At 52.8% G+C, this 25,965-nt stretch overlaps 1 protein-coding gene across 1 annotated transcript; it reads right to left on the bottom strand.

Annotated features, from left to right (window-relative positions):
- Positions 1–11,564: 11,564 nt before the first annotated feature.
- Tbc1d21 (TBC1 domain family member 21) lies at positions 11,565–17,844 on the bottom strand. The gene is made up of 11 exons (XM_090321843.1): positions 17,685–17,844; positions 16,754–16,861; positions 16,541–16,644; positions 15,355–15,449; positions 14,733–14,843; positions 14,401–14,501; positions 13,636–13,732; positions 13,305–13,405; positions 12,523–12,639; positions 11,865–11,948; positions 11,565–11,694 (listed from the first exon to the last, which is right to left on the bottom strand). The coding sequence occupies exons 1-11, from the start codon at positions 17,742–17,744 to the stop codon at positions 11,662–11,664; spliced, it is 1,011 nt and encodes a 336-aa protein (XP_090177969.1). The 5' UTR covers positions 17,745–17,844; the 3' UTR covers positions 11,565–11,661.
- Positions 17,845–25,965: the final 8,121 nt, after the last annotated feature.

Below are 25,965 nucleotides of genomic sequence, written 5' to 3' on the forward strand. Positions count from 1 at the left end.
TTGAACACAAGTATCTCCAGTTTCTCCATCTCTTACTGCCTTCCTCTGCTCCCCCCACCACACACACACTAGTTTTCAAATTGTTCTCCAAAGCCAGTACTAATTCTGGATACCAGGTGCACCCCAACTCCTAGGACTGAGGATAAAGATACTGGCGGGTCAGCCAGGCTCTCCTGGCACACCTCAGAGCCTTCCTCTCTTTGTCTGCAGGGTGTGTAATGTCCCTGATCTGAGCAGACTTGGGAACTCAGGACAGAGGCCAACTTCTGGCACATGCTGCTGTGTGTGTGTGTGTGGATTCCGACCTGCTGTCTCTTCCGTCTGGATCGCTGGGGAATGAATCTGAGCATTCGCATGGATGAAAAGGAATCCAGCTGTGACTCTGATGTGTGGTGGTAAAGCAGAGACCTGTCAAGGTAAGATCAGCGGGTCAGTCAAAGGTAGAAGCAGGGCTTTCCTTATTTGGTGAGATTGATTAAATCCCTTCCTGTCTCTGGGCCAGTTGCTATCTCTGATCAGTTGAGGATTAATTAGCCTATACAATCCCTGCAAGAAAGATGGGCTATTCTTTCCCAAAGGTAAGAGGTTCAAGTTCTTTATTTGGTGTCCTAGGAAATCCACAAATCTATACTGAATGCTGCTTGGCTGGCATTCCCTGGGCTGGTCTTTCCCACCTTTGTTCCTGGGATCTGGAGGCTAGAAATGTCCTCCCCCTTCTCTCCTTCCTCCCTCCTTCCCTCCCACACACTCTCACTTGATTTTCCACTCAAAGCTGGTGCTCTACTACTTGAGCCACTGCTCTACTATTAGTTTTTGTTTTGTTTTTCGGTGGTTCGTTGGATTTAAGAGTCTCATCGACTTTCCTGCCTGGGCTGGCTTCAAACTGTGATCCTCAGATCTCAGCCTGAGTAGCTAGGATGACGGGCCTGAGTTAGAAATTTCCTCCTCCTTCAGCTAATAAACACAACGAGAAGAATCTGTCGTAGCCTGGTGTCCTTGGTTCACGCCTGCAATCTTATCTACTCAGGAGACTGAGATCCAAGGATTTTGGTTTGATGCCAGCCCAGGCAAGGAAATCCTTGGGACTCTCAATATCTAGTTAAACACCAGAAAAACCAGAAGTGGTGCTGTGGCTCAAAGTGGTAGAGGGCTAGCCTTGAGCTAAAGAGCTTAGGGACAGCACCCAGGCCACGAGTTCAAGCCCCATGACTGACAACAACAACAAAAAAAAACCCAACAAAGCATGTCCTCTGTTCAATCCCCTCATGGGTTCTCTTTGTGTTTGAAGAGCTTGTGGAGGCCACTGGAAACAGATAGCTATAGGGACACAGGTGGGGGAGGGGAGAGGATGGCGACACCTCCCCCCTATTCCCCTATTAGACAAGACTAAGCCTCAGGGCATGAGGCATTAGATTCTTGTAATACAGCCAGGGATGTGGGGGAGAATGAGGGTTTCTACACCGTTCTGGCACCTTAGCTCCCAGGGTGAGGTCCGATCTCAGCCTCCTACAAGGAATGACTGATTTGGCCCTGGACATGGTACCAGATGCCCGGGCTTGGCTCCCAGAGCCCCGCTGGGAAGTAAGGACTGGACCCCCACAGGATTAAGCCTGGCCTCTCTCCCGCCTGCCCCCTGCACAGTTGGCCTCAGCTACTTGGTATCCCTGGGGTCCTGTAGGGTCCCCTTGCCAGCCACATGGGCAGCAGAGGAGTGGAAACAGACCTGGGGCCACAGGCTTAGAGGAGGAGGGAGAGGTCTGAGACCCATCAATCAAATGTGGAAAGACAAAAAAACCAAGACCCTCCTCCGGGCGTGGGGGGTGAGGGCAGATCAGAGCCTCCCTTGTTTCTGGATTTTTTTAGGGGGGGCGGTGAGATCAGGGCAATCTCCCCCACTCCTCGCTGCTCTGCTCTGAGCCAGCTCTTGGCGTGAAACCCTACCCGGAGCTGGCTCCAGCTCTTTTTTTCTTTTTTCTTTTCTTAATAAGGTCGAATCCGAGTGAGTCAAAGGAGCCGTTTCCTGTTCCACTCTGAATAAACTCTGAACAGAGCAGCGGCCTCTCCCACAGGGCTGCTCTCCTGAGCCAAGTCTCCCTGGCCAGACCAAATCCCAGAGCCCTTGGGAGGGTGAAGCCAGGGGATTATGAAGCTTCCAGAATGGTGCCAGACATGTGGTCACTGTTCCTTCCCCTTTGACTTGAGAGAAAGGAAGGGGTTTACCTTCGAAGGGTTCACCCCTCGCCCCATTATTTTTTTTCTGCTCCTTTTTGTTGTGAGTGGTAGTAAGATTTGAACTTGGTGCCTTGTGCTTACATGGCAGCCATTTTACCACTTGAGCCATGCCTCCGTGCGGTCTCCCTTTTTGTGTGTGTGCTGGTACTGGGGTTTGAATTCAGAGCCTACACACTCACTTGTTTTTTTGTGTTGTTTTGCTTTCAAGTCTAATGCTCCTTGGAGATAAGAGTCTCACAGTCTTTCCAGCTTGGGCTGGCTTCGAACCTCAGTCCTCAGGTCTCAGCCTCCTGAGTAGCTGGGATGATAGGCGTGAGCCATCCACATCAGGCTCCTTTTCTGCTTTTTATTTTTATTTTCTCCATCTTTTCTTGTCTTCTCTTTTACCTCCTCTCTCCTGGTGACCCAGCAACTCTGAGAGCCCAGGAAAGGCTGCCTGCCTGCATTCCTGCAAGTTCAGAGCGGACACGAGCCGGGGCCGCTCTGGCATTTCCTAGGTGGGAACCTGGAGTGGGACCTGGGTACAGAATTCAGGTCAAATGAGGGCTTGGGCTCGCCGGGCTCCTTTCCAGCTCTTTCTACAGACTGGGACTCCCAACCACATTTTTCAGACTTAAGCATGTGGTTCAGGCTTATTGCCAGTTCCTGGCGCTAAGACCTTGTCTCCAGGGACCCTTGCAGGACTGGTGACATAGGCAGACTGGCTTGGTCACAGAGGTATATGTGTGTGTGTGTGTGTCTATCTGTCTGTCTATGTGCCAGTCCTAGGTCTTGAACTCAGTCCCTGGATGCTGTCCCTGAACAGTTAGCACTCTACCATTTGAGCCACATGACCACTTCCTGCTTCTAGAGATAAGAGTCTCTTAGATTTGTCTTCCCCAGGCTGGCTTTGAACCATGATCCCCAAATCTCAGCCTCCTGAGTAGCTAGGATGACAGGCGTGAGCCACTTGGTGTCTGCCTTCGTACAAATCCTTTGAAAGTCCCTACTGTGTGGCAGGCTCTGTGCTGATGGTCTCCAGTGATGCTGTGGAAACTCCAGGTTCTGGGAAACCCACAGGCGTTGTGGAAGCTTGCTGTCCACGGCACTGTGGACAGATGCCCCACTGCTTCAAGGAGGGAACGATCAGAAAGCCAACTGTGAAGCCGGGCGTGGAGGCTCACGCCTGTCATCCGAGCTACTCAGGAGGCTGAGATCTGAGGATCGAGGTTCAAAGCCAGCCTGGGCACTAAAGTCCATGAGACTCTTATCTCCAATGAACCACCAGAAAACTGATGCTCAAGGGGTAGGGGAGTAGTCTTGAGCTGAAGAGCTCAGGGACAGCACCCAGGCCCAGAGTTCAAGCCCCCCGAGCAACAAAAAAGAAAGAAAGAAAGCCAACTGTGGGTCAGGATTTCTCAGAGCTCCATGAAAAACACACAGACAGGCTCCAGAAGAGCTCATCTGCCCTCTGTCTTCCAGGGTGAGCCACACTGGGTGTCCCACTGCTGAGACACTTGGACAGGCAGCTCAGGACAGACCACCAATGGGCACGAATGCTGCCTCTGGGAAGGCGGAGGGAGGAGGGGCTGGCACAGAAAGCGCTGGCTCTGCAAGAAGAGGACCACCGAGTGACCACTGCCAGCTGGGCCTCCCGCAGCCACATCCGGTGTGTGTGTTGAGGGGGAGGGGCAGGCAGCTATGGAGGGGCTGAAGCCCTTAGATCTGGAAGTGTCTCCTGTGAGGCCTGGGAGCTGAGAGTGGGAGGTGAAGTCAGAGGTTTTGGGGGCGGACAGGAGTGTGAAGACCCCCAACCACCCCCCTCCAGGATCCAGGGGAAGCCATTGCCCCCCCCTCTGTCATTCCTCCCACGTCTTCTGGGTCTGTCCCCATGTGGGCATGGGGGGGTACCCCATAGGGGCCGGAAGCCCTCTGGGCTTCCTCCTGGCAGCGACCCCCTTTAGTTGGGGGCCTGTGGGGACTACTCCCTGTCTCCACCACACCCTGGCCCTGGGCCGCTAGCCCACACACCCACCCTGCTGGCTGTGGGCTGTGGTTGGAAGGGCCTCATATGTTCAAGTTGGAGTGAGGGGGGTGTGGGAATGGAGGCCACAATGTCTCCTGCCACAGAGAGAGATCACACCTGGCAGAACTAAGCAACAGGCCTGGATGCTGGCCCTGAGCTCTTTCCACTCAAAGCTGATGCTCTGCCATTGAGCCACAGCTCCACTCCTGGCTTTTTGCTGGTTCATTGGAGATAGGACTCGCATGGGTTTTCCTGCCTGTATGGAACAAGGAGATCTCGGCTTGTTGAATAGTTGGGGTTACAGCCGTGCACCTGGCTCCTTTCAGATGAAAAGAAACAAAAACAAAGAAACATTTCCGATTGCAAAAGCAATGTGTTAATGATAGGAAATTGACAATACAGAATACAAGAGAGAGAAGGGGAAAAATTCACTCTGTAAGTGAAAGAAAACCACCATTCCAGGCTCTTTCCCCTGCTCACTTAAAAAGCAATCAGTGGTAGAGCCTCAACCTTGAGTGGAAAAAGCCAAGTGACAGCATGAGGCCCTTAGTCCAAGCCCTGGAGTGCACACACACACACACACACACACACACACACACACACACGAGGCCTGTGGCATGTGTTGTTCTATGGCTTGTGTAATAATCACCAGGGGACATTTCCGGAGGCAGCCACAGTCTCCTGACACACTTTCCTCATTCCAGGCTATTACTGGACTCTCCAGACCAAGGGGAGGCCAGGCCTGCCCCGGCACCCTCAGCCAGAGGTGACCGGGAGTGAATTCAGCCTCAGCCTGGGAGGGGGGGACCTGGACCACCCGATCCCACCCCAGCCCCAGTCAGATTTCCTGCTGTGCCTGCAGAAATCTCTGTCTGGGCAGAAAGGGGTGTGTGGATGGGGTAGGGGCTTCGTGTTGGGGCCAGCTTTCCCCACACAGGCAAAGCCTGTGCCCTCACAAGGGCCAGACTTTCATGGATGTTGAAAGGGTGCATGCAAAGTGCTGGTGGAGCGGGGTTAGACCTTGGCTGAGTCTGTGGCTAAGTGAGGGCCCACGGGACTGGGTCCTAAGCCCTCCCTCACCCCTGCTCAGCTGAATCCCTCTGTGGCCCTAGGGAATGCACACCTGATAATAAATATTGAAATTGGCCTGGTTCTGAATTCCAAGGTTGGGCAGGGGCGGGGGGAGGGAATACTTGTTACACAGCAGTAAATGACTTTATGCAGCCCTGGATCCCACCGTGTTCTCTAATAGGTCACTGGGAAAGGGGGAAATGGTTGCTTTTTATGCATTGTTATAAACTGAATCCTTCAACTGCATTGTACTGATTTCTTAGCTTCTCTGGGAGCTCAGTTCTGAGGCTACAGAGGGCAAACAAAGTCCTTTTATACTCCCCCCAAATAAATGGGGTGGGGTTCTCCACACACCAAGCAGTCAATTGTGCAGTGGTCACTGACTGGATCTGAACGGGATGGGCCCTGGCTCCCTTCTCTGTTCCCTTCATCCCCTCTGCCTTCTGATTTTCCCAGTTTCCCCATTTGCGTGCACACACACAGCACAACAGGCAGAAGCATGGTCGGCAGAGGGCACCAAAGCTGGCCACACACTGTTAGTGGACCCTGGCTTGGCCTTAGAGAGCTGAGAGCGGGGTGGAAGGGCAGGCAGTTTTCTCCATTGCTTGGGCTTTCTTCAGTGAGGAGGGACTGAGCACCTGTACCCAGAGGCAATACCCATGCCAGAGCTATCTGGCTATCTGGTTCCTTCAACAAACACATCTGAGCTTGGCAGCCCATGGCACATACCTGAAATCCCAGCTATTCAGAAGACTGAAAAATGAGGATTGTGGTTCAAAGGCAGCCCGGGTAAGAAAATCTGTGATGTTTATCTCCAATGAATCACCAGAAAACCAGAAGTGGAGCTGTGGCTGAAGCGGTAGCACACTCACTTTAAGCTTAGGGACAGGGTCCAGGTCCTGAGTTCAAGACCCAGAACCAACACACACACACACAAGCACTTCTGACAGCCCCCTCGTCCCCCGTGTTAGGTCAAGGTCAGGATACAGGACATGCACAGAGTCCTCAGGGTTTGGGCACTATCTCTGAGCTCCTTTCACTCAAAGCTGGTTGAGCTCCACTTCCAGTGTTTTGTCCTTGTCCAGGCTGGCTGGCTTTGAACCTTGATCAAAGGTTCAAAGTAGCTAGGATTACAGGCGTGAGCACTGGTGCCTGATGCTGAGAAGCATCCTGATTGATTAGAAAGCCACAGGCCCTCCAGAACAACCTTGGATCCCTTTGTGAGGCAGGAGCAAGAGGAGAAACTGAGGCCAGGAAGTCTGAAGCTCCACCTAACCCCAAATCTCCACAAGGATGGATTTGCCAGTCTGCACCAGTGAGGACCTCAGCACCTCCAAGCTTAGAACAACCCGCAGACTGAGGAGACCCCAGGCCTAGAAGAGATGCCTATTCTGGTAACAAGATTCAGGCCTTTCCTTTACCAAGACACCTGGCCAGGTCTGCAGAGACCTGGCCCTCCCTCCCCCCCTGCCCTCCTCTCTGCCTCTCTGTCTCTCTCTGACACACACACACACACACACACACACACACACACACACAGAGCTAAGCAGTCCGCATCAAAGAACTAAATATAACTCCTCCATTCTTCACTCCTAGAAATCTGCATTGTCCCTGGGCCCATTCGGGTACCTCTCCAGCCGTCCTCCGTCGATTTTTGTCAAACAGGGCTTTGCTTGTTTGCCTCCACTGGCCTTGCATTGAGCTCCTCCTTCCAAGCGGCTGGGATTACAGGTGAGCCTTGCCACACCCGGCACTCCAAGGAAGGCCAGGCCTTCAACGTGACATGACTTGAAAAGTCAGGAAAAGTTGTGTTAATCTGATTTTTTTTTTCTGGACAGGGTAAGCTAAAGCATGGACCTGGGTAAACTTTATATGGCACAGCATGGTGTTATTTAGCTCCATGACCAAAGATTAATAATTAAAGTCTCACAGATTTACCTGCCCAGGCTTTTTTTTTTTTGCCAGTCCTGGCTTGAACTCAGGGCCTGAGCACTGTCCTTGGGCTTTCCCAAGGAGAGTGCTGCTCTACCACTTGGGCCACAGTCCCACTTCCAGCTTTTTTCTATGTGGTACCAAGGAATCGAACTCTGGTCTTTGTGCATGCTAGGCAAGCACTCTACCGCTAGGCCAAACTCCCTCCCCGCCTCCCCAGGCTTCTTTTGAACCACCATTCTCAGGTCTCGGCCAGGTCCTGAGTGCCTGGAATTACAAGCATGAGCCACTGGTGCCTGGCTAACGAAGCCTCTCTGCTGCAGGATGTGGTGTCCTCTGAGGAGAAGGAGACTTTCTGGTTCAGGGGCCATGGAGGAGAGGGGAGGGATTGTAGCAGCCTTGAACTGGGATATCTCTCTCTCTCTCTCTCTCTCTCTCTCTCTCTCTCTCTCTCTCTCTCTCTCTCTCTCTCTCTCTCTCTCTCTCTCTTGAAGCAGCCTAGCTCTTAATTTGCTTTGGAATATAAGCTTAGTCTCTATGTTGTCTTTCTTCAGGGATCTTGGGGTTCCAGGATAGGTGACCTGAACACAGGCCTGAGGCCCCTGCTGCTTTGATCTGGGGTTCATGGGTTCTCAAGTTTGCCTTGTCTCCTTTGAACACTGTTCCTCAGCCCTGGAGATTGCTGAGTGCTGGGCTGGGCTCTCCCAGAGGCTGGCAGAGCTGCTTCCCACCCCCCCCCCACACACCTTCAGCTCCTAGATCGCCTATTCCAAAAGCCCTTCGCCAGCATCTCCTGGCAGACTTCAGGCCCGGAGGCCCCCATCTCAGATCCAACCCCTGGGCCCGACCACAGAAACTTCCTGTCTGCATGTTCAGTTCCAGTCCCTCCTTCCCTCTGCCCTTCTCTTCCCAACCTAAGTCCTTTCTGCCCGTGCCAAGACCAACATACCACACATCCTGCCCAGGCCCAGACATGTGTGTTACCGGAGGAAGCTGAGAATGTTCCTCACTGCCCATGAGACCTGAGGCTGCAAGAGACGCTTCCAGGGGTGTCCCCCATGACTTCACCGCCCCCCATTTCCTTTACAGAAAATCAATACCCAGAGGATGGATTCCCTTTTTGTTTTTTTTGTCTGTTGTGGGGCTTGAACTCAGTCTTGATGTTGTCCCGGAGCCTCTGTGTTCAAGGCTAGTGTTCTACCAATTGAGCCACAGCGCCATTTCGCAGATTCTTTCTTGCCGGGTTTCTAATTCCATCAAAAGCAGTCTGACCTAGGCAGACCAGCCCAGAGCCTGGTGCTTGTGAGGGAGTGCCAGCGCCCCCTGCAGGCCGACATGTGCAGGTGCAGCCAATTTTTCTAAGGGTGCCCTACCCCTCCCCTCCCCTCCCCTCCCTTCCTTCCTTCCTTCCTTCCTTCCTTCCTTCCTTCCTTCCTTCCTTCCTTCCTTCCTTCCTTCTTTCCTGTACTCCTGGGGCTTAAACTCATGACCAGACCTCTTGTCCTTTAGCTTTTTTCTGCTCAAGGTTAGCACACTACCATTTTAACCTACAGCTCCACTTTTGGCTTTCTTTGATAGCACCTCAGCGATAAGAGTCTCCCAGACTTTGCTGCCCCAGACTGGCTTCAAACCATGAGCCTCAGACCTCAGCTTCCTGAGCAGCTGGGGTTACAGGCGTGAGCCACCTCACCTTGCCTCCTTAGAGGTCTATTTCATGATTGCATGGTCACGTGACCACCACAGGCCCAGGAGAAATCCTCCTCCTCTCCTCCTCCTCCTCCTCCTCCCCCCCTTCTTCTCCTCCTCTTCCTCCTTTTTTTCTTCTTGCCAATCATAAGGCTCCAACTTAGGGCCTGAGCACCGTTCCTGGATCTCTGTGCTCAAGGCTAGAGCTCTACTACACAAACAGCAGTGGTCTACCTGACTGCTGCAGTACTTTCTAGCTGTGATGGCTAAGTGTGGTCAGATTCGTTGCGGTATGGAATCTCTGGGCACATTCTTTGCGTCGTGAGGTTGTTTTCGGGAGGTGAGGGTGCATGCCTGAGTGGACTAGGTGGAGAAGATTGGCCATCGGTGCAGATGGGCAGATAGCACCCCATTACACACAGAAAGGACAAACACAGAGGGACTGGTTGATTTCTCTTCCAAAAGCTGGATTCTGTCTGTTGGGTATCTGAGCTCCCACCTCCCTGGCCATTGGGCTCCAGGACTTGTCTTAGCAGCTCCTGATCGTCAGGCTTCCAGCCTTAGACTGAGTTGTGTCATTAGTTTTCCTGATTGCACTAAGGCCTCTGGACTGAAGCCGAGCCATGCTACCACGGGACTTAGCTACAAGAGTGAATCCCTCTAGCAAATCCCCTTTTGTGTATTTATACGAACGCCCTATTGGTTCGGTCTCTCTGGAGAATCCTGGACTAATAATATGCTGGCGCCGTTCCTGTCCTCATCAAGACTCTCACCACCCCTCCTGTCCTCACAGCCTCGGTCACCTCCTCCACCCACTGTCACTGCCTCTGTGACATGAGCATCTCCCTGACCCTACTATCATCCACAGCCCAGGATGGAGCATTGAACCTGTGACTTAGAGCACAGTGACAGTACAAGACTCCTGTCTGGTTGGTAGACAGAAGCACCCTGAGGAAAGAGGAGGGGTTGTGCAGACACCTGGACCGGCTGACATTGTGCTCAAAGAGATCTGGGTGGGCTAGACTTCTGATGGGAGTCTATTTAGACCACCCTGTCTGCTAGGCTTGTTTCTAAGGAGACAGCTGTCTGGTTGAAGGATGGAGGTCATTAATCTAGGGCTGCTCTCATTTGCATAATACCCACATACATTTGCATCTCATTAGCTCCCAGGTTCTGAATACTGCACTGTAGGTCTTTGGTCACCATTTGCATATTACCACAGGGGAAGGTTAGTGCTTATTTCCTCACGAGTTTATTCCTTCTTTCCTTCCCTCTTCCCTTCTTCCTTTCCCTCCTTCCTTGTTTTGTTTTGGTGCTAGTACTAAGGCTTGACCTCAGGGCCAGAATTCTCTCTCCCCTGTAACTTCTTTGCTCAAGGCTGGTGCTCTACCACTTGAGCCACACTTCCACGTCTAGCATATTTTCCATCTAGTTAAATAGAGATAAGAGTCTCTCAGACTTTGCACTCCAGGCTGGCCTCGAACTGCAATCCTCAGACCTCAGCCTCCTAAGCAGCTAAGATAACAGATGTGAGCCACCAGCTCCAGGCCAAGTTCCTTAGCTTTTCTCTTTCTCAGGTTTGCAAGAGATACTTCGAAATGTGCTTATATCTCAGCCACAACTTAGGGATTTCCACGAATGTTACAGGGGTCAAAAGAACCTTAGAACACATCAGATAGTTTTTCCCTCTCTTCTCTTCCCACAGCCAAGGAGAGCTCGGCAAAATGCCTTCCTCTGTATGGTTCTTCCACAAAATACAAACAGATTCGTTCTTGGAGAACCGTTTTCTCTTCAGGAGCCCTCATTTCAACGCACTGCATTGGGACATAAAATCCAAGGGCATTTTGCACGTGAATTTACCCATGGGTCTTTGCAACCTCGCAAGTATTCAAGCTCCTTAGCCATGCAGAGGACACTGTATGGGCTAGGGACACATACCCCAGTGCTCCCCCACACCAGGGGCCAGGCATAGATTTGGAGACGGTCACCCTGGAAGGGGGACCTTCTGAGACATGGTCACTGGGAAGGGAGAGAAGGTGGTTGGCCACAGCATGGCAGAGTGCAAGGACCCCCAAGAACCTCCACTGGGGCCTCAGGGCTCCCCACAGAACTTGTGGGGCAGGGGGTGAGCAGGAGGCCTGGGGCTGGGCCATGGCCTGGGGGCAGGAGAGTCTGGCTGCCTGGATAAGGGCAGAGTGAGGACCAGTTTGGATGAGGATGCTGGAAAGCGGAATTCAGCTGGAGGAGATCCGGGGGCCTCTGGGGGGAATTCATGGGAATGGGGGGCTTTGAGATCAAAGAGCACATCATTTCCATCTTTGCCTGCTGGTGGAGATTTGGGGTGGTCTTCTCCAAAGCAGGCCTAGGGGATAAGAAGAGGCCTAGGGATGCGACAAAGGCCAGGTTACCCTCTCCGCCCTGAGTCCCAAGGATTAACTAAGGCGATGTGGCCAGTGTGCAAGTCCGGAAGTCTGCAAGTTGGTCCTACCCATAACCGTCGTCTCCAGGGGTCCAGGTGCCAGGTGGCCCTGCAAGTTTCCCTGGGCCTCTCTTGTCCTCCTGCCCCAGATGCCCTCAGAGGGCCCCAGCTCCAAGGTCAAAGGGGAACACACCAGCAGGCACAGAGCAGCACACCAAGGCAGGTACTACTGGCTGTATTACACCCACACCCCAGCATCCCATTAGACCCTGTGTCCAGAACCTTCTTTGTTCTTTCCACCGTGGTGTCTGGGTCCTCAGAGAAAGAAATCCTTTAATACCTGAGGCACCTGGAGGAAAGGAGAGTTTGAGGAATGAGATGGCTGGACAGCCAGCCCAGACTCTTGGAAGGATGCTAGGAATGTGGGGAGATTCGAGGAGGAAGGGAGGAGGATGGGGGAAGGAGGAGGAGGAGGAGGAAAGGGATGGCGGGGGAGGGGATGGTAGGTCATCCGCTCACTTCCTTCTGGACCAGCTCAGCATAAACCATGCAGGAGGAGGAAATCAGCTGGTCAGCGTCCAGGTCAATGAGTTTGTTGCAGGCCTGTGAGGAAGACAGAGATGTGGGTGCATGCACGTGTGTGCATGTGGGGGGGGGGCGCATATGCACACACACACACATGGATGCCTGTGCAAGCACACACACGTCTCAGTGTGTACACGTGTAAATATGTGTGCATGCCTGTACACACATGAATGTGTGTGCTTATGTGCTCCTGTGTGTATGCATCTCTATCTGGGTGTGTGTGTGTGTGTGTGTGTGAATTAGAACATCCCAGGGGAAGTGCCCAGGTCAGGAGTTAGCTTCAAGGCTGCAGAGCCAGTGGTGGATCCCCCAGCTTCAATTATCCCCTTGTGACCTTGGGGTGGGAGCGTCTTGACACCCCCGTGACAGGCTTTGTCAGATGAGGGATAGGGAGTGGGTCAGCCCAGACCCAGAGTGGGGCACAGAGCCCAGCACCAACTCACCACCTGTCCTCCACGCCCCTAAAAACATAGCTGGACCTGGGGTATTAGGATCCAGAGTCCTCCATGGGCGTGGCCTGTGGCGCTAGGGGCGTGGTCTTCAGCATTGTGGGCGTGGCCCGTGGCCTTCATGGGCGGGCTGGGATACTCACCAGCAGGATGGCATCACCGCTCATGCTCTCCATTAGCGCCTGTTGCCGCACCATCTGTAGCAAGCTGTAGGCCACCAGCACCTGGAAGTTTCTGCAGGGCTTCCCGGTCAACAAGACCTGTGGGCAGATCATCCTCAGCCAGGACCCTGTGGTCTCAGGCTGTCCTCCCTCCAACCGTGTGCCCAAGTGCTGCCCTCATTCATTCATTCATCCATTCATTCAGTAGCTCATGAACAGTGATCAAGAGTACTCGTGCTGGCGACGGAGATCAGGAGATAAAAGGCCTCAGGGAAAGCCAGGCACTGGTGTCTACATCTGTAATCACAGCTACTCAGGAGGCTGAGATCTGGGGATTATGAGCCAGCCCAGACAGGAAAACCCACGAGACTCTTCTCTCCAGTTAACCAGAAAACCAGAAGTGACTGCGGTGACTCAAAGTGGTAGAGTGCTATCCTCAAACAAATAAGCCCAGGGACAAAGCCCAGGCCCCGAGTTCAAGCCTCACGACCACTACCACCGCCACCAACAAAGAATCATTATCTCCAAATAATCAGAAAGAAAACCGGAAGTGAAGCTGCAACTCAGTGGTAGAGTGCCAGCCTCGAGCAAGAAAGGAAGAAGAGGAGGGAGGGAGGGAGGGAGGGAGGGATCACTGAACTCTATGTAAAGCCAGGAACATAGGAGGAGACAAAGACATTCTCCTGCCCTGTGTTTGGGGTACAGCTTGTCCTGTTTGGGGTGCAGCCAGCCCTGTGTTTGGGCCATGCTCAGAATGACCTCACCTCCCAAAGTCTCCAGACATCGTCGAAGGACTTGAAGGCGCTCTGGAAGTAGAAGCAGAACCACGGGAAGAGAGACTGCACAGTGCCTGCGCCCTTGCCCTCTGTGGGAGAGAGGCAGTGCCAGGCCAGGTGCCAGTGAGAGAGAGGCCCCACCCTGTGCCCCAGAGCCAGGGACACACAGGATATGGCAAAGCCATGGCTGCCACTTCCCACCTGCCCAGCTGCACCTGGATAGCCATTCACGAGTGTCCAGCCAGAGTCCCCCACACCCGGACAGGGCCCAGGGCCTCCCATACCCCAGCGCTGCCCCGTGGGGGTGGGGGTCACTCACTGAGGTGCTCGGCGAACAAGGGGTCTAGGAAGCTGATGAGGCGATTGAGCATGTCCAGGTTTTTGCTCACTCCAATGTTGATGACGCAGCTGTGTTCCTGCGCAGGACAGGGAGGGAAACTGAGGCCTGCTTACCCAGTCCCATATCCCCCCGCCCTCATTCTATAGGGCTTTGTCTGCCTGTAGGGTGGGCCTGCATGAGTCTGGGTGCATGCATAGGTCTGGGGTGTGTGTGTGTGTGTGTGTGTTGGTGCTGAGATTTGAACTCAGGGCCACACTTTCTTGTATGGCTTTTTTCACTCAACTCTGGCGCTCTACCATTTGAGCCAAGGCTCTACTTTTTCACTTCTTTGACTATGATTGATTACTTGGAGATGAGTGTGTCATGGATTTTCCTGCCCAGGCTGGCTTCAAACCACGATCCTCAGCTCTCAGCTTCCGGAGTAGCTGGGATGATAGGCATGAGTGCCAGCAACCCACAGCTATTAGATTTTATTCTGGAGACCTAGGGAGCTGTGGAGGAATGGTGGAGAGTGAGGAGGGAGGCAGGAGTTCGGGGAGGGGAGCAGGGATGTGTCTGGTGAAAACTGGACCTGGAATCTCCTTGACCCCTGCCCCAATCCCTTCTCTACTCTCCCCGCCCCGCTGACTGTCTCCCCCTCTTGACCCAGAGACTTGGGTAGGATCTGGGGAAGGTGGCTGTGCCTGGCTGGTTGGTGGAGAATGGGTGAGGTGGGGGATTCCCCTGAGTTTGGCCGGCCCTCACCGTTTTCTGCAAAAAGAACTGGAAGAGCCAGAAGACCTCGTGGTCATGTTCTACCATCAGTTGGAAAAGTAGTACCATCTCATGAAAGCCATGTTGGTACTCTGTGGGAGGAGGGAAGGTGGGGTGAGGGGGGAGGGGAAGAGCTGGGGAGGGGGGGAGGGGGAGGGCAGGAGGGGAGAGGTAGGGAGGGAAGAGGTAGGGAGGGGAGGGGGAGGGGTCTAAGGAAGGGAGAGGGAGGGCAGGGAGGAGGGAGATGGCTGAGGGGGAAGGGAGGGGGAGGGTGGGGGAGGAGGGGGAGGGCCGTGGGGAGCTGGGCCCGGCAGCTCACCCACCGGCCTGGGTGTTGCACACATAGCTCAGAAGCAGGATCTTCTCCAGTTTCTTCTTGTTGATAAGGATGTTGCCCAGTGGGTCTTTGTCGTAGAGTCTCTGGATGTCGTAGGCTAGGGTAGAGGCAAGGGACAGGTTGAGGGCTGGCATTCTCTGGCAGAAGGTCTGGTCTGAGCTGTCTGGCTTTCTCCCACCTCCCCTCCCTGACTCCATTTTTGATTTGTTCTGTGACAGTCTTGAGGTTTGAACTCAGGGCCTGGGCTCCGTCCCTGAGCTCTTCATGCAAGGCTAGCGCTCTACCACGTTGAGTCACAGCGCCACTTCTGGGGTTCTAGTGAGTCATTTGGAGATCGGAGTCCCACAGACTTGCCCGCCCTGGGCTCCTGCGATCTCAGCTTCCTGAGGAGCTGGGATGGCAGTGTGAGCCACGGAACCGCTTTTCCACCGGGCAGTAGCCTGTTTACACCCAAGCCTGCTCAAGGCCCGGAGGTAGAGGAGCCATTTGCTCACATGGCACTTGGGTCAAGCTGGCAAGCCAGCACCCTGGGGTCAGCGGTGCCTGGAAATGGCGGGGTGAGGGGTCCCCCGTCCCCCTCCCCCTCAGCCAGCCCCCCCACATGGCACCAATGTTGTTCCTGGTCTCGTTGAAGTTTCGGTGCATGTTTTCCAGCAGCGGCCGGATCTTCTCGTACATGTGGCACAGGCCTTCGAAATTCTTCCTGTGAACCAACACGGCGCCCAGCTGAGCCTCACGGCCGCCAGCCACCCCACCAGCACTGCCAGGGTTCAAGATGGAAGAGGCTCCCCAGTCTCGGCCTCAGCCGGCCCTTGAGTGTGACCACCCCTCAACTCTGCACCCCAACCCTGGACAACCACAGGGGAGGTGGCTTGTCCCCAGGAAGCATCAGTAACCCCATTTGTAAAATGGGGTTCACCTGGCCCCTGGGCCTGCTTGACATAGCTTTATTTTTATTTATTTATTTTTGCCAGTCCTGGGACTTGAACTCAGGGCCTGAGCACTGTCCCTGAGCTTCTTATACTCAAGGCTAGAGCTCTACCACTTGAGCCACCGCACCACTTCTGGCTTTTCCTGTGTATGTGGTACTGAGGAATCGAACCCAGGGCTTCACGTATGCTAGGCAAGCACTCTATTTCTAGGCCTCGTGCCTACATTTTCTAACCCAGCCTTACAATCCCCCTGAAGAATTCTCCATGTTGGAGGAGGAGCTAAGAGTCCAGCTTGTTCACAGACAAGTTCACCCTGGAGGTGGGCCACCGTGTTGGAATTTGAACCCAGGGCTTTCTGTCTGTTAACCACAGAACCAAAGTGCCTGGCCATGGGTACCCAGAAAGATTGTGGGGGGTGGGGGTGGGGAGACACTGCCTGGAGGAGGCGCCCTGTCTGAGCTGGGCCTTGAAGACAGACTGAGATCTTGAGAGACAGGTGAGGGGGAGGCGGCTGTACATAAAGGCTGTGGAGGCTCAGATCTCCAGGGCAGGGTGGGGAAAGCGGGAATGAGAAGTTGGGGTGTCTGCCACACAGCTGATGTGGCTGAATGGGGGGTGCTCAGGACAGGGAAGAGAAGATGAGGTAGTGAAAAAAGGATCACCAACTCTACTGCTGGCACTGGGTAGACATGGAGGCTGGGAGAGGGAGGAAGAGGCCCAGAGGCCAGCGGCAGCTCAGGCCTGGGAGGTCAGGACAAAGTTGCCAGGAGAGCAGAGAACTTTCCAGAGCTGGGGAGAGGAGGATCCAGGCCCCCTCCTGGCTGTACCCCCTGAGCACAGGCTTGGTTCTAGAATGTTCTACCTCCTCTTGCTGTCCACCGTGAGGCGCTCATCCTGGGAACTCTGCCAGGAGTAGTAGCCGGTGAGAAACTTCCAGGCTTCCGTCCTCACGAAGGGGTGCAGACCCTGAGGGTGCAGACGGGTAGGGATCCTCCATGACCGGGAGGCCAGGCTTGGGGGACCCCCTGCCAACCCATGCCCCAGGGCAAGGCCTCAGGAGAGCGGGAGAGCATACCCTTTCCAGAATGCTAACGCAGATGAAATCCCGTGACTTAGCCAGGTAGCCATTGTCATCGAAGAAGCTCTCCCATTCTGTCTTGTCAATGGGGGGCTTTCTCTTCACCTGCAACACAGTCCATTCTGCTCCTTCTAGAAACATCCAGCTTCTATTTGAATTTAGGGTGCTGTTATTGTTGTTTGTGCCAGTACTGGGGCTTGAACTCAGGACCTGGGCACTGTGTCCCTGAGCTTTTTCACCCAAGGCCGGCGCTCTACCCCTCGATTCACCGCCCCACCTTCCAGAATTTTTTTTTTTTTTTTTTGTAATTAATTGAAGATCAGAGTCTTACAGACTTAATCCTGTCCAGGCTGGCTTTGAACATCAGTCCTCAGCTCTCAGCCTCCCTGAGTAGCTGGAATTACAGAGGTGATCAAGATTAGTGTCTTAATCACCGTGATTATTTGAGATTGCTTAGGATCATTATAATTAGTTATGATTTTTAGAAAGAAAAAAAAAAACCCCACAAATGCCACCTGGGAAGTTTTTCCATCAAAGCATTACTGCCACCCAGTGGCCACGGGCTGAAATTGTTGGCAAAAGCGCCAAAGAAAACCCACCTGCCGCTTCAGAGAACGTGGAAATTATCCCAGTCTGACTAAGCTGGGCATCCAGGGATGGCAGCCTCCATCCCTGGAAGAAGAAGAGGAGGAAGGAGGAGGAGAGGGAGGAGGAGGAAGGAAGAGGGGGAGAAGAGGAGGAGGAGAGGGAGGAGGGGAAGAAGAACAGGAAAAAGAGGAGGAAGGAGGAGGAGAGGGGGAGGAGGAGGGGGGAGGAGGAAGGTGGAGGGGAAGGGAGGAGGGAGAGGAGGAGGAGAGAAGTGCAGATCTGTAGCCCCTGCACTTGGGGGGCTAGAATACAAGGCTGGTCCCCACCCCCTAGCACACACCAGAATGAAGGAGGCGGAGCGCCTGGCGGAGAGGCTGTTTTCAGGGGAGAGGGTGGTCATGTCCCCACCAGCTCCCTATTTTCAGGGCCTGTGGGGTCAGCAGAGGCGTGTTGAGCTTCCTGCTGGTTGAGCTGCAGTCCCCAGAGGAACTGGGCCTCTTCTGAAGGCACAGCCAGGCAGCGGTGTCACACGCCCCCTGGGGCCCTCATCACAATGGCCTCAGAACATGGGAGCTCTGGCCCTCAGGGATGAGAGCACAGGTGAGGGGAGGTCAGGACCTGGCCCACCTACCACCCAGGAAAACTGCAGCAGGTGAGGATGTGGTTGGGCGAATCCAGGTGGGCTTCCTGGAGTAGGCGGCCATCATTCAGGGTTCGGTGTATTCCTGAGAGGACCATTGTCAGGCGCCAATGGCTCTCACCTGTCACCCTGGCTACTCAGGAGGCTGAGACCTGAGGATCAAGGTTCTAAGACAACCCACCCAGGAAAGTCTGTGAGACTCTTCTCTCCAAGAACCAGAAAAAAAAATGCCAGAAGCGGAGCTATGGCTCAAGTGGTAGAGCTCCAGTCTTGCCTTGAGTGATAAAGCTCAGGGTCGGTGCCCAGGCCCTGTCTGGGTGGAAGGCCTGGCAAGTTTCTTGTCTTGAGGATGGAAATGTGGTTTGAACGTAGGGCCTCAAGTCTCATTTCCGGTCGAGGTGCAGGCCTGCTTATACCTGAGTCCATCCACTTACTTTAAGCTTCCTATCCTGGCTGGCATGGTAGGCACACACGACCCCACCTACCTTTTCTCCGTGGAGATGGGGTCTCCTGGACTTTCCGGCTCAGGCTTCTAAGCTTCCTCCATTAGTGTGAGCTGACCACGGGGCAGAAAGGGGTTGGTAAACTTTTTTTTGGTCTGAGTTGGCCTCAAATCCTAATCCTCCTGATTTTAGCCTCCCAAGCAGCAGGATTACCAGTGCCTGGCTGGTGATATTCATGTTGCTGAGTCTCTTTCATTGACTCCAATGGGGACATTTGAATAATGGCTTCTGAGGCTAGAGATTGCTCTATTCACCTTTATCCCACAAGTGTGTGTGTGTGTGTGTGTGTGTGTGTGTGTGTGTGTGTGTGTGTGTGTGTGCTGGTACTAAAGCTTAGATTTGGTTAACTGGGCGCCGTCCCTGAGCTCTTCAGCTCAAGGCTGACGCTCTACCATTTGAGCCACAGCTCCACTTCTGGTTTTCCGATGGTTCCTTGGAGATAAGGGTCTCGCAGACTTTCCTGCCAGGCTGACTTTGAACTGCGATCCTCAGATCTCAGCCTCCTGAGGAGCTGGGATGAGATGGGAGCCCCAGTGTTTGCCTGCTCCTCCAGGCTTTTAATCCCAAAGCGAGAAGGGGGAGGGTGACTGGGGGAGGGGGAGGGCTGCAAGCTCAGAGTGGAACCAGGATGGAAGGAGGAAAATGGAGAGGAAAAGCCACAAGACATTCCAGCAAACTCCAGGGACCGTTAATGGTGGGGAATAATGTCCTGATTACATCTCTGAAGGCTACGCATCCTGGAATGACTTTTTAAAGGAAAAAAAAAAAACCCACTTCCCTTGCAACCTGGAAGGAAAAGGGGTGAGCCGAGCCTCTGGGTACAGCATCCAGGGGCACCAGTGAGCCTGGTCCCCTGCCACTTCCCCCGGGAGGCTACACAGCCATCTACTGCGCCAGCCATAGGGCTTAAGAATGGCAGGTGCTAGCCGGGCTCTGTGGCTCATGCCTATAATCCCAGCTACTCAGGAGGCTGAGATCTGCCAGTGCTGGGGTTTGAATTCAAGGTCTGGCACTGTCCTTACGTTTTCTCAAGGCTAGTGCTTTGCCACTTGAGCCACAGCACCACTTCTGGCTTTTTCTGTGTATGTGGTAACCAAGCAATCAAACCCAGAGCTTTGTGCACGCTAGGCGAGCACTCTACCACTAGGCTACACTCCCAGCCCCTGCTATGTACACTTACTTTTCCAGTTTTGTTCTTCAGCAGTGGGAACGAGATGGGACCAAATGTGCGCATGCTCTCTCACCACCAATCAGAAGCCTGTATCGTGTGTGAGTTCGAATGGAAAGGCATCACAGAATTTGAATAATTTCACAATTGTATCATGATGTTTACTGGGTCGCATAAGTTACTACATTTAATTTATTGGCTTTCTGGCCAGTGGTCAAGTTCATGATGGAGAGGTTTTTGGCTTCTTCCATGAGACATTTAAGTTCCTTAGGAAAATCAGACCTCTCACACACTTTCAACCTAGATGAAACTGTTGAAGCAAATTTAATTAACTTGTAAACAGCACTTATTGTGGAAAGGAGTTTAATTCTTTTTTTTTTCAGCTTGAGTTAATCAAGCTTTCATTGAAGAAAAGGGAAGGCTTGTTCTTATTTTATTGCATTTATAAATAGAACTAGAAGATGGGGACTTAATCCCTTCAGAAACAAACAATGAGCCGCATCACATCTGTCATTCTAGTGCCGCAGGAGGCTGTGATCTGAGGATCATGATTCAATGCCAGCCCAAGCAGGAAAGTATGGAAGACATATCTCCAATTAGCCAGCAAAAGGCTGGAGGTAAAGTTGTGGCTCAAGTGGTAAAGAGCCAGCTTTGAGCACAAAAGCTCAAGAACAGCACCCAGATCTTGAGTTCAAGCCCCAATATGGACGAGAGAGAGGGGGGGGGTTGGTTTTATAATGTGAATTCTTAATACACTGAATATTAATTCTCCACAGGTGACTATAAATGGTGTTTTGGGGTGCACACTCACCTCACAAACTCCCCAGAGCCACCTTCCCTGCTCTCAGCAAATTCCCAGGAGTGGAAAGTCATCTTTCATCCTGTTTGAACTCTGTGTGTCTTGAAGCCTGCAGAAGACGTAAGCTTTGCAAGGCAAGCTGGAAAGTTCCTGCATTTCGCAGAACCCCAGTTTTTCTACCCATAAAATACAGAAGATAAGGAATCTATTCACTCAAGTTTATCTTGTTGTTGTTTTGGGGTGTGTGTGTGTGTGTGTGTGTGTGTGTGTGTGTGTCTGTGTGTGTCTGTGTGTCTGTGTGTGTGTGTGTCTCTGTGTGTACTGGGATTTGAGCTCAGCACCTCATACTCTTGCTTGGCTCTTTTTTTTTTAACTCAAAGTTGGCACTCTACCACTTGAGCCACAGCTCCATTTCTGGCATTTTGCTAGCTTGCTGAAGATAAAGGTTTCATGGCCTTTCCTGCCTTGGCTGGCTTTGAACTATGATCCTCAGATCTCAGCCTTCTGAGTAGCTTGGATGACAGGCAGAGCCAACAGTGCCTGGCTTCAAATTGGCTTTGTAAGAGATTGTGAAGGAGGTGCAGTCACAGAGAATGGAGATGGGGAGAAAATCCTAGAGTTCTACTAGAGATGGAGAGAGAGACAGACAGACAGTCAGATAGACAGGCAGACAGACAGAGATGGACAGTGAAAGGGTAGAGAAAAAAGAACAGAGAGAGAGATGGGGGAGAGAGAGGGATGGGGAAGAGTGAGGGAGGAGGGAGGGAGGAGGGAGAGGAGAGGGAGGAGGGAGAGGAGAAGGAGGGGAAGCACTCACCAAGGCCAGGCACAGCAGCTGCTGTGTGCAGCCTGCCCCAGGCTCCGCTCATGGCAACAGAGGTCAGCATTCTCTGAGGTCAGCATCAGCTAGTCCAGGTTGTCAGAAAGCCCCAGCTGGCACATTCTACACACCAGTGCCTGCCCCTCTGTGAGTGTGTGCTCAGCGGGAGAGGGGCCTTCAGCCTGGGGTTGGGGATGTCAGGGCCTCTTTTCTCTGGGGAGACAGGGGCTGGAAGGTGAGGAAGAAGAGAGAGGACAGGGGGAGGATGGACACGTGTGTGTGTGTGTGTGTGTGTGTGTGTGTGTGTGTGTGTGTGTCCTGAGTCTTGAACTCAGGGTCTGGGTGTCATCCCTGAACTTTTGTTGCTCAAGGTGGGTGTGCTACCAGTGGAGCCACAGCTCCACTTTTGGCTTTTGGTAGTTCTTATCAGATATGGGAATCTCACGGACTTTCCTAACTGGACTGGCTTTGAACTGCAATCCTCACATCTCGGCCTCCTGAGCTGCTAGGATGACAGACATGAGCACCGGAGCCCAGAGCTCAGAGACAGTGCCCAGGCCCCGAGCTCACGCCCCAGGACCAAGAAAACCAAACAAAACAACAAAACCCACAGCCTCTCCCCCTTTCTCTTTCTTTCTAAAACCCACTTTGCCCAGCCAGCTGTGTGCGGAGCTGTCCATGGTGCTGAGTCTCTGCCCGCTGGGCCCTCGGAGAATCAAGCCTGGACATTTCTCTAACTGCAAGAAGGCAGCAAAAATGGGTCTGTTCAAGAAGAGGTTTTAGAGCTTCACTTTCAGCTTTTTGGGGGTGATCCACTGGAAATGTCTCACACACTTTCCTGCCCCGGACTGGCTTTTGAACCACGTGATCCTCAGATCTCAGCCAGGATCTAGGACGACAGGCGTGAGCCAGCCCCCGCCCTTCTCTCCATCACCTTGAATGCCCCATGTAGATTTTATCTGTATTACAGTTGTTCCTACTTTTTTTTTTTTGGTTCATCCTGGGACTTGAACTCAGGCTAAATGCTCCACCCCCAGCTCCCACAGCCTGAGCTGCGGTGCGATTTCTGCTGAGCCCACGAAGAACGAATCTGCAGGTCTATATATTTTTGCCTTGGCCCTGGGAGAAGTAGCTGACCTTTGCATAGCTGGGCAGAACAATGTCACTGTTGTCCCCAGGGTCATCATTCACTGCCTGCTGGGCACTGATGACTCACGATGTCATCCCAACCTACTCAGGAGGCTGAGAGCTGAGGATTGCGGGGTGAAGCCAGCTGGGGCAGGAAAGTCCATCAGACTTTTATCTCCACTGAACTGCAGATGAAAGTCTTCCACAGAGCTGGAAGTGGAGTTGTGGCTCAAGTGGTAGAGCACCAGCCTTGAGCTAGCGCTCTACCACTTGAGCCTCAGCACCATTTCTGGCTTTTTTTCTAAATATGTGGTACTGAGGAATCGAACCCGGGTCTTTGTGCATGCTGGGCAAGCACTCTACCACTAGGCCAAACTCCTGGCCACTAAGCAAAAGAATCTTAAGACACCGGGTCTGGCAAAAAAAAAAAAAATCCCACTAGAGGACAAGACTTTTGCTTCCTTTCCCCATTTATCAAGGCTTCTCAAAGGCGTGACTGTGCAGATGGATGCCTGCAGCAGGGTCTGCTTGCTAAAAATGCTGCTTGTTGAGCTAGCCTCAGACCCAATGGGTCAGCGTTGTGTTGTGTGGGGGGGGACTGGGGGGGGCGCGGGAAGCTTAACGCAGTCTCCTCAATTCCTATGCAAAGCTGAGTCTGAAGAGATGTAAGGCTATGAGGCATATTGATTTTTAATCTCAAACATTCTTCAGTGAAAGCTTTCTCCTGTAAAACAAAGTGTGTGTGTGTGTGTGTGTGTGTGTGTGTGTGTGTGTGTGTGTGTACGCACGCACCAATACTGGGGCTTAGACTCAAGGCTTCGTGCTCTGGCTTTTTTGTTGTTCCTGTTGCTCATGGCTGAAGCTCTATCACTTGACCCCCCCCCCATTTCCAGCTGTTTGCCAGTAAATTGGAGGTCAGGTGAGATTACAGACGTGTATCAATGGGTCCAGCTTGCTAGCTGAGATGAGGGGAGCTGGGGGGGGTGTGGTCTTCCTCACTTTCTGCCTGGGCTCGGCAGGAATCAGGGTCCTATCCACTTGAGCTTAGGACTGCAGGTGTGTCTCCACCACACTCAGCCTTAGGCTTCATTCAGCTTATTAAGGGCCTCACACTGAGTAGATGCTCAATAAACAGAAACCAAGTGGCTGCCTGGGCATAGAGTCTGAGCGGCCTGGGCTGCTTTCCTGCCAATCTGGGAGCTCGCCAAACCCAAAGAAACTACATCCTCCGTTGCCCCACTGCCCACCAGAGAGCTGGCTCAGGGCATAGCAGGAACCAGAGCCAGTAACACCAGCCAGTTCATTCATCATAACAAAACTACGCACGTTCTCACAGTGCCCGGCTGAACAAACCTGCCCAGATGTTGGAGCTGAGCTTGCTCATTCTTGCAGGAATCCCACTTGAATCTCAGCCACTCCGTGTCCAGAGATACTGTCCCCATGAGCCCTGGATTTCCCTCTGATGACCCTGGGCCCAGGACCAGACAACCTGGCTATTTCCTGGGTAAGTCCAGCCAGGGACCTTCCATATCAACTCTACTCCAGGCTCAAGAGACAGAACTGAAGGAAGAAGTCTCTTAGCGATGTTCTCCTGGGCCAGAAGGCTGGTTATTTGGCCATAAGAACCTCTTGGTTTTGTCTGCCCTGGCTGGTCTTGAACCATGGATCCTCAGAGCGCACCCTCTTGAGTAACTAAGATTACAGGCATGAGCACATGTCTTATCCTCACAGACCTCAGGCCTCTACAACAGGATCTATAGTAAAAAGAAGATGGCATTGTACTCATGCCAACATTTAACTGGAAGTTTGTCCTTGCATCTGACCTCAGTCTCGCTGGAGCCAGTTTGTTCACATTCTTCCAGTCTTCAGCTTCATTTCCTCGCTTCCTCTTGGCTAGTTATGTGGCCAGGAAAGGACTGTCCTGTGGCCTTGCTTGAAATACCAGGGCCTGGGGAATGGCTTTTATTAAAACTGCCATTTAGTTCTGTTGGTCTTAATTACAATCGGTAATACTTTGCATTTCCTTCCGGAGCTGGGCATGTTTACCAGAGCCAGGGGTGATTTCTACCCTCCCAGGTTGTCCTGGCGCCTTTACTCAGGACTGGCAAATTACTGACCCCTGCCTGGGGTGGGGAGGGGTGCTCAGTGCAGGCGGGGGAGGGTAAAATAAATCCCTGTTCCCATTCTCTACCCAGCCAAACCACCTGGGCTATAGCCCAAGCTCCTGACCTGGGACAGCCCTGCTGCCAGCTCCTGTATCCAGCTCTCTGTCTGCCCAAGATCTCTCTATGGAGACCTGGGGCTTGTCTCCAGAACATGGCAGGAAGCTGTGAATTCACCAAGCTGATTTTTGCTGGGCACCTGCTCAGCTGGCCTCTGGCCTGGCTCTGTCCTGATCCATTGGAAGTTGCCAAGAGACTATGGACAGCTCATTTTATCCCTACACACCAAGGGAGTGGATGGAGGGGGCTGACGACAAAGCCATAGGAAGAGGAAAAGAGAGAGCCTACAAATCAAAATCAGGCACAGAGAAAAAGGAATCCATCAGGTGCCCATCTACTTGGGGGCAAGATCTGAGGGTCGAGGTTCAAAGCCAGCCTAGGCAGGAAAGTCTGTGAGACTCTTATCTGCCATGATCTGCCCAAAAGCCAGAAGCAGAGGTGTGGCTCAAGTGGTAGAGCACCGGCCTTGAGCAAAAACAAACAAAAAAAGTGAAGGGACAGCATTTAGGCCTTAAGTTCAAGCCTCAGGACCAACACACACACACACACACACACACACACACACACCTGGCAAGAAGTTGGGCTGGGGTGTGATTCAACTGGTAGAGCACCAGCAGAATCAAGCAAGCTGAGCAAATAGAAAGAAACCCAATACCCTATTTTTAAAAACAAAAACCGAAAAGTATCCACCTCTCAGCAAACCCTAGAGGGCTAGAGACTTTTAAGGAGCATTCCCTGGCTCTCCTTCTTCCATCTTTCCCATCCTCCATGGCACATAGGGACCCCTGAGGCCCCTTCCCAAGCCTCAGACTCCCCCACAATTCCAGCCCTGGGTACAGCCTTCCTCCTCCTGATCTTTCTCCCTCCCTCCATCTCTGGGTGTTTTTTTTTTTTTTTTTTATCACACCACCACGAGTGCCTCGGAGGAAAATCGGCAAAATTAATTGGAAATTAAAGTCACCAAATGAGCACTGAATTAAGAAGCCATTAACTCCCAATGACTGCTGGAAGGGAAGGGAAGTTAATTACAAAGGCTGCCTGGGTTATTCCGTGTTTTCCCCCACTCATGGTGGGGATGGTCTGAGATCCCACTTGGCTGGTTCTGATCCACCTTTGATGTGGCTTTCATGAGTGGCCTGTGGCCTCCCCTGCCCAGAAGCAGATGCGGGAGGGTGGTCCGGCAAGGTGGCTTACCTGATCCATTGTGTCACCTGCCCTCAGCTGCCCACTGCCACGGCCAGTCCCGTACATTATCATGGCATAATGGGTATCACCAACTACCTCATTAACTCTGTGGGGATCAGAATTAAATAGGATACCATGTAAGAAGCTCATGGCTTA

Source organism: Megascapheus bottae, chromosome 30 (assembly GCF_031878675.1).
Source record: "Megascapheus bottae isolate mThoBot1 chromosome 30, mThoBot2.hap1, whole genome shotgun sequence".
In the NCBI taxonomy this organism is placed as follows: Eukaryota; Metazoa; Chordata; class Mammalia; order Rodentia; family Geomyidae; genus Megascapheus; species Megascapheus bottae.